Raw genomic sequence first — 7,500 nt, 5'->3', positions numbered from 1 at the left:
AATTGGCCCATGCTACATCCCTCCACCAAGTTTCATGAAAAGCGGTCTGGTCGTTTTTGCATTATCCCAGTCCAAAAAACTGAATGGAGGTGAATGGCCGGCCGTGTTTGGCTAGCTCATGGACCCACCCTGTGAATCGGATCCACTCCAAAGTTTAATGGGTTCTAAGTTGGCCCATGATACACCTCTCCACCATGTTTCATGAAAATCGGTCTGGTAGTTTATGCATAATCCTGGTCCAAGAAATGAATGTCGGTAAATGGCCAGACATTACTAAGCTTGCTAACTTAAGCATGATTGAAAAAATATGCACAACAAAAATCGGATTATAACGCGAATGCGAATCATCTCAATCCATCATTGTGATAACAATATTATTTGAAAACTCACAAAATCAGTTTGAACGCAATTTGTCCAACAGTTTACCTTATTATTTATGAGAATGTCATAACATGCAAGTATTGTGTAAATCGTTTGACTAGGCTAAATGAGTAGACTAGTCTGTTTGTTCATTATGAGCCAACATAGACCTGTAGGCCTACGTGTGTTGGTGGTGGTTTTGTAGCCTATTCCTACAGTAATTAAACCCAGCAATTTGTTCTAATTTCTTGTGATCATTAACACACACATGAACAAACTCATTCCTAAATATTTTTCAAAAATTACAGATGTGAATACAGATCCAAATATTATTCCTGATTACACTACTGTACTTGAGGGGTTATTTTGCAAAAGCAGACATCTCAGTTTGTAGGTCTTTTATCCTGAATCATGCCCATCAGGGATGAGGAGAGCGGGGTTTGAAATAGTAGGACTACATTTATCTCTTGATATCTGATATAATGTTAAGAGTGACAGCATGTAGGACACGGACAGACGTTGGCGTATTCGTGAAAACATTCACACGCCCTATTATTAGCTCAAAAGCACAATACTGTGTCAAAACAACAAGATGGCTCCACTTCCGCGTCAGAATTTCTGACATGAACGCCACACATCTCCTCATATTGAAGTCTGGTCCTATTCTGGGAGCTAGCCTATACAGCTGAGAGGTAGACCTATGAGAGAGAGGTCGTGGCAATTACGTTTATTTCACAGCTTTTCGAGTTTCATCCTTTGGCCATCGGCGTCGCAGTTTGTCATTTCTCCAGAAATGTACTTACACATGGGTCAGAGTGCGCGTGGAGAAGCGCACATTTTCTGACGTTCTCACATCAAGTTTCATTTTTCATAAACACAGAAGCTTGCTTAGAAAGTGCATGCATGCTTTTGTACTTACGCAGCATTTATGAATGAGGCCCTGGTCATCCAAAGCGTTTATTCTAAACCACTATAATGTTGTGACATTAGTTGAGTGCCTTTTTGGGAAGTCCTTATGTGAATGTCTTTGCAGGGTCTGTTTAGATATATGTTCTCATACCTGCTTTTATTTCTGATGTCATCATAGCCCCACCCCCTTCCTCTTGCCCGTATATGGACCCCACCCCCTCACAGGTTGTTGCACCTGATGAAAGCCATCGGGGCTGAAATGTGCCCTATTTAATAAACTCATTGTGGGAGCTACTATACAGTGTGCAGACATTCTTTCTCTTCTCAAGTGCTTCTTTTTTATCGAGCACCTGTTGCACTTGTCTTTGATCTGCGTGCAGTTCTCCGTTGCTGCGTTAGCTACAGTATACCGGTAGATGATCGGTAGCCTACCTCTTTTAAAAATATTACAAATTACACCCTACACCCCCCCATGCACTTGACCACTCCTTCTCGGTCAGTAGAGTGTCCAGCTGGCCTGGGTAGGGGCTGGCCGTCCTACCAATCAAAGTTCTTTTTATTCCTAATATGTGTACTGAGTTTTTGTGTATCTATGCATTTTTTGTGTATGAACGTATGCATTTGTTATGTTATGCCTTGTGAAACTTATGCGGCAAACCATTTTCCCCACTGGGACAACAAAGACCTATCTATCTACTGTATATCACGGATCATTTATGGATCTGCTCCAAGATGTGAAACATAAGTAAGAAAGAATTCAGCTAGCTAGCAATAGTAGGCTAGCCAATTTCCATTTGGCAGGGGCTTCTTTAGAAACTACATTGGAAGAAGTGCCATCTCACCAGGAGAGTATGAGATATCGAGGTCAAAGGGTCATCTGAGAACACCCAGGATGGGTACAGTAACTTTGTCCTGAGGCTGAAATTACATTGCATTTCCAGGAGCAGCAGACACTGTAGCTTTCAAATGACCCCCATTTATTTCAATTTGAGCTCAAGGACAGGTGTTTTTATAGTTCCATAGTAAGGATGTAAAGTGTTACTGCTAACAGGAATGGAACAAAACAGCAGCTGGGAAGTGATTAACTCATAACATGGACTTCCCTTAGTGGTGTTAAACATTGACCTTATTTGGTGGGAAATTGAATGGGACTTTTTGCAACGAAATGTAGCCTCCGCTACGGCCCACAGCGTGATGGAACATCTTCAGCTCACCATTGTCCTGGTTGAACTTCAGCTAGCGGACATAAAATATGTCAGAATAGCCTCAAGAATTTCAGAGACGAGTGTTTATCACATAGGAGTTGATATACGCTGTAAACCTTATCCCCCCCCCCCCCCCCCATCGTAAGTCTCTCACAGAGATGATGATGAATCACTGTTGAATCACCGCGATAAATCAAGGATTATTCGAGTCCTGTTTTCGAGGGAACATTTTTTCGACAATTTATTAAGAGACGGTGTATGATAAAACGACATGTTGGAAGGAAGGTTGTGGGCATAGCTGTGGGCATAGCTATGCCGTGATTGAGTGGCATCACGCACAGCCTGATATAGACACTGAGCGCCTCCCAGACGTCCAAACGGGAGAGGCTCGCCCTGAGAGAGCAGACCGGCTGACAGGACCGAAGCCTTTGATGCCACTCCAGAGCCCATGTGTTTTCCTTCTCCATCACAATCACCTTCTCAAAACAACTGACTGATCTGATAACCATAAAAAGCTAGCACACAATGTAGAACTCTGTTGCTATTATTATATATTTCATAACAGCTCCACTATGCAAAATAACACAGCACTGTGTGAGTAAAGTCTATTTGATTGCTACAGTATGCAGTTGTATTCTGCGACTTAGTAGCAGTGATATTGTGACTGTGAGATGAATGCTTATTACTTACAATCACTATTAGCAACAGTGGTCCGCTGGTGCTCTTTATCAAGCATATAGAGTTGCTGCCTGGAATATAACATCTGGAAACATATATTTCCATTTGATACGTGTGTAATCGCATTATAAAGCTCTTAAGTCCCGACAGCTAATAGAACTCTTGTGATACTCAACCTATCGTGTGTTTTATAGCTGATGTTCTGGAGGCTGGATCTCTCTACGGAACCACGAGTTGCAGAATTATTAGCTACTCACCAACTTGGAACAACCTCGTCTCTTTTCTGTTTCTGATCATTATTTTTCATCCCATGTCTTGTATGTTATTTCAAGTTGAGTCTCAGGCTCAGGCTAAATCCTAACATTGTAGTTTGAGAAGTCAGTTTTCATAACATCCTTGATGGTTATGGAATTATTACAACATGAGCTGAATGGACTACGTCACCAGCTAGCCATGAAGAAGAAAAAAGAGTAACTGTAAACTTAGTTTGAAATAGCAGAAATGCATAATATAAAGTTGCTTGTCTTGTGATTGAAAATAAACATTCAGGACTATTAGAAAACCTAGTTCAGTAGAAACAGCTCATTTTGCTGTTTAGACCATTTCTCAAGACCGTCCTGATGGACTTTCAACGCATCACTGTACGCATCACAACGCCTCACCATGATAAGTAGGGCTCCATGACATCATCGAGCTGTTTAAAAAATCAGGGGGGAAAATACTCACAAACCCCACAAAAAAACAAACACAATTTAGATCACATATTTTCAGCAATTACTTTCTAACACATATGTGTTTAGAAAGAAATCTCACTTAAAGCAGTTTGTGGCGTTAGATGACTTTTATGTCTTTGAGAGCTTGAGCATGCTGAAGTCTCTAATGCCTGAATGTAACTCCATAGCCTGTTTCCACTGTCCCCTCCCAAGGGCTGCAGACGCCACTTCCTTCACACTAGACAGATATTCCGACCGGCTCCGCAATTAATATGCTAAGTGATCCAATCCCTCACAATGTCACTCTTCATTTTCATCTATCACTTTTTCATCCCAGGACTCCTCTGTGGATCTCTGGGTAAATATTTCTCGGTGACAGCTGGTACACACCGTTTTTTTTCTCTCTCTTTTTTTTTTCTCCCGGTTGTTTTCCATGGCACAAGGCTCAATGTTTTTACCACTTGGTGACCCGGAGGATTAAGAGCAGGTTTTTCGGTGAGGACATACCAGGCTGGCCACCCCTGAGAGCGCCTGTTCCCAAAGGGGTTTTTCTTCTTCTGAGGCGCACGGCCCCCGTCGCATGTGCCCTTTGACGCATGCAACACAGCTGGGAAAACACCCCCGCTGCCACTCGGTAATGAGAACAAGTCCGGCGTATTATTCGAGCCTCGAGGAACGAGAGGGTTCCTGCTCGAGACGCTACCCCGCCCCCCCGAACCTTTCCGCGTTGTTCACCGTGTGCCGCGCTCCAAAACTCAAAGCACCTCCTTCATATCGTGGTCGAGAATGTGATGAACTGCAGGCAGGAAAATAATATTTCTTTTGAGGTCAACAAATCTGGTGGGCATTTATTTCATATAAAAACAAGGCAGAATACTGTTTGAAGGCCCTTTGTTAAACATACTTGTTTGTTTTTTAATGTAATTACTTAATGACTTGCTTACTTATTTACTTACGTACTGTACATGTTTACTTGCTTACTAACTTATTTTACTTACATGTACTTATTAACTTACTGGCAAAATGGATGTTGATGAATAAAACGGTGTGTTGTGCTGCTGACCGTGTGGGTTCTCTCCTGAACAGAGACCATGTTGAGCTTTGTGGACGACATCCTGTCGGGGGCCAAGTCGCCGTGTGTGATGCTTGGGGACATCCCAAACCTCCTGACCTCATCCATCAGCATGATCGTCCGCTGCCTGGAGCCCGACACCACTTACATGTAAGCTCCACCACCCACTTGTGACGTGTGAAGGTTTGACAGGACTAGATTCAATAGAAATGTGTGAAGGTTTGACAGGACTAGATTCAATAGAAATAATGTCAGTGTGTGACAGACTTAGTTTCACTCTGTGTTGTTTTTTCGTGTTTTTCTGTGTCACTCGTTACTTTGACCCATGTTAAGGGATTATCCAGGGCGGGATGTGAACCTACAACCTTGTGCTCACATGTCAGATGTGCTAACAACTACGCCAACAGAGCTATGGTTCTTGGCAGGGTCGCTAGCCCATCCTTTATACTAGGGGAGTGAGCTTCACTACACAACACCTGCTCTAATTTAGCCTCCTCGTTACAAGTGCACCTACTGTAGTGTAAGTCACTAGCACAGATAGTTGATATGACGTGAATAACCCCACTGCCACTACACTCTGGGTGAACTCTCTGGAAACCTTTCTTCTTCTCGTTCTGGTCCCTGCTAGAACCTTCTATTGGGCTGGAATCCTGCCCCGTTCTCGTGTGTGTGTGTTGTTCCTAACGCCGAGCCTCAGAAGGGGGGCTTCAAACGTCCAGGATGACTCAAGAGCTCAGCTGGGGGGGATCATGGTTTGGATCATCTTAAAAGTGCTTACAGCAGACGGACACGATCAAGAGATTAGACGCTCAGCATCTCGGCTGAACCTTGACTCAATATTACCCTGATATTACGTAGTGTCCGAGGTAAAAGGCTACGAACTCTAGACAGTCCTGGTGACCAGGGACAGGTAGAGGTGGAGATGGGCTGGTGACCAGGGACAGGTAGAGGTGGAGATGGGCTGGTGACCAGGGACAGGTAGAGGTGGAGATGGGCGGACAGCCCTGGTGACCAGGGACAGGTAGAGGTGGAGATGGGCTGGTGACCAGGGGACAGGTAGAGGTGGAGATGGGCTGGTGACCAGGGACAGGTAGAGGTGGAGATGGGCTGACAGGCCTGGTGACCGGGGACAGGTAGAGGTGGAGATGGGCTGACAGTCCTGGTGACCAGGGGACAGGTAGAGGTGGAGATGGGCTGACAGGCCTGGTGACCGGGGACAGGTAGAGGTGGAGATGGGCTGACAGTCCTGGTGACCAGGGGACAGGTAGAGGTGGAGATGGGCTGGTGACCAGGGACAGGTAGAGGTGGAGATGGGCTGACCGCCCTGGTGACCAGGGACAGGTAGAGGTGGAGATGGGCTGACAGTCCTGGTGACCAGGGACAGGTAGAGGTGGAGATGGGCTGACAGCCCTGGTGACCAGGGACAGGTAGAGGTGGAGATGGGCTGACAGGTTGGCGCTTTGTTGGGCGCCGTGCGGTTAGGAGGTGACGATGTGCCAGGCGGTCGTCACGGTGACGATGTGCCAGGCGGTCGTCACGGTGAAGATGTGCCAGGCGGTCGTCGCGGTCGTCACCCGGCACCGCTGGGCTCGCCGGTGGCTGTTGCCACAGCAACACCCGGGGCTGTGACACCCCGGTGCCGTGGAAACACTGCAGGCGTCTTTAGTGAGGTCAATGTTGGTGGTCAACGTGTTTTTAATGACAGAATGGAAGACTTGATGGTGTGTGTGTGTCTGTGTGTGTTCCAGTTCCTCCAAACAGAATACACACAAACACACACACACACACGCAATGAACACATGCTCACACACACACACGCACACACACACACACGCACACACACTTCCTTTAAGCACTACCACCTCGCTCTCCACTTCCTCGTCCGTCAGATCACGGTGCTTCACACACACACATGTAGCCACTTAGCTCACACACGCTCCGAACGCCGCGGAGCCACGCTGAACGCATTAGCATGAGCCGGCGGAGAAAGACCAGCTGGACCTCTGTTGTCTCTTCAAATGGTTCTGATGTACCGGGATCGACCAATCAAAAGCACATGCACCTCACGTTTACCTCATCTGGCTCCCGGTCCGTGTGTCTGTTGGCAGGCTGGTCATCATCACGACGGTACGAGGCGACATTAGGTGTTTTTTCCAGAAGCGTGAAGATCGATTGGATATATATTTTTTTTTTTTAAACAACATTTAACAAATAAACAAGGAATAAAGTAAATTGTTCCGTTGAGACTGTTGCTTTTCAGGCGTTGATTTGGCCCTCGCCCTCTGGGCCGTGGCGTTCTCCTCATAGCGCCGGCCCGGTCCCAGACAGGTCCCAACCAGGTCCCAGCCAGGTCCCAGCCAGGTCCCAGACAGGTCCCAGACAGGTCTTAGCCAGGTCCCAGACAGGTCCCAGCCAGGTCCCAGCCAGGTCTCAGCCAGGTCCCAGCCAGGTCCCAGACAGGTCCCAGACAGGTCCCAGCCAGGTCCCAGACAGGTCTTAGCCAGGTCCCAGACAGGTCCCAGACAGGTCCCAGACAGGTCCTAGCCAGGTCAGAGCCAGGTCC

General features: G+C 46.5%; 1 protein-coding gene across 1 annotated transcript in view; it reads left to right on the top strand.

Annotated features, from left to right (window-relative positions):
• Positions 1 to 7,500, top strand: part of astn1 (astrotactin 1) — a gene marked incomplete at both ends in the record, with an annotated part of 224,595 nt that overhangs the window by 205,708 nt on the left and 11,387 nt on the right. The window contains one exon of the mRNA XM_084458037.1: positions 4,952 to 5,087. Coding sequence (XP_084314163.1) covers positions 4,952 to 5,087 — 136 coding nt within the window. The remainder of the gene's footprint in view (positions 1 to 4,951; positions 5,088 to 7,500) is intronic.

This window comes from Borostomias antarcticus (genome assembly GCF_949987555.1).
Source record: "Borostomias antarcticus genome assembly, chromosome: 24".
Taxonomy (NCBI): Eukaryota; Metazoa; Chordata; class Actinopteri; order Stomiiformes; family Stomiidae; genus Borostomias; species Borostomias antarcticus.
This window is presented reverse-complemented; position numbering and strand designations above follow the sequence as displayed.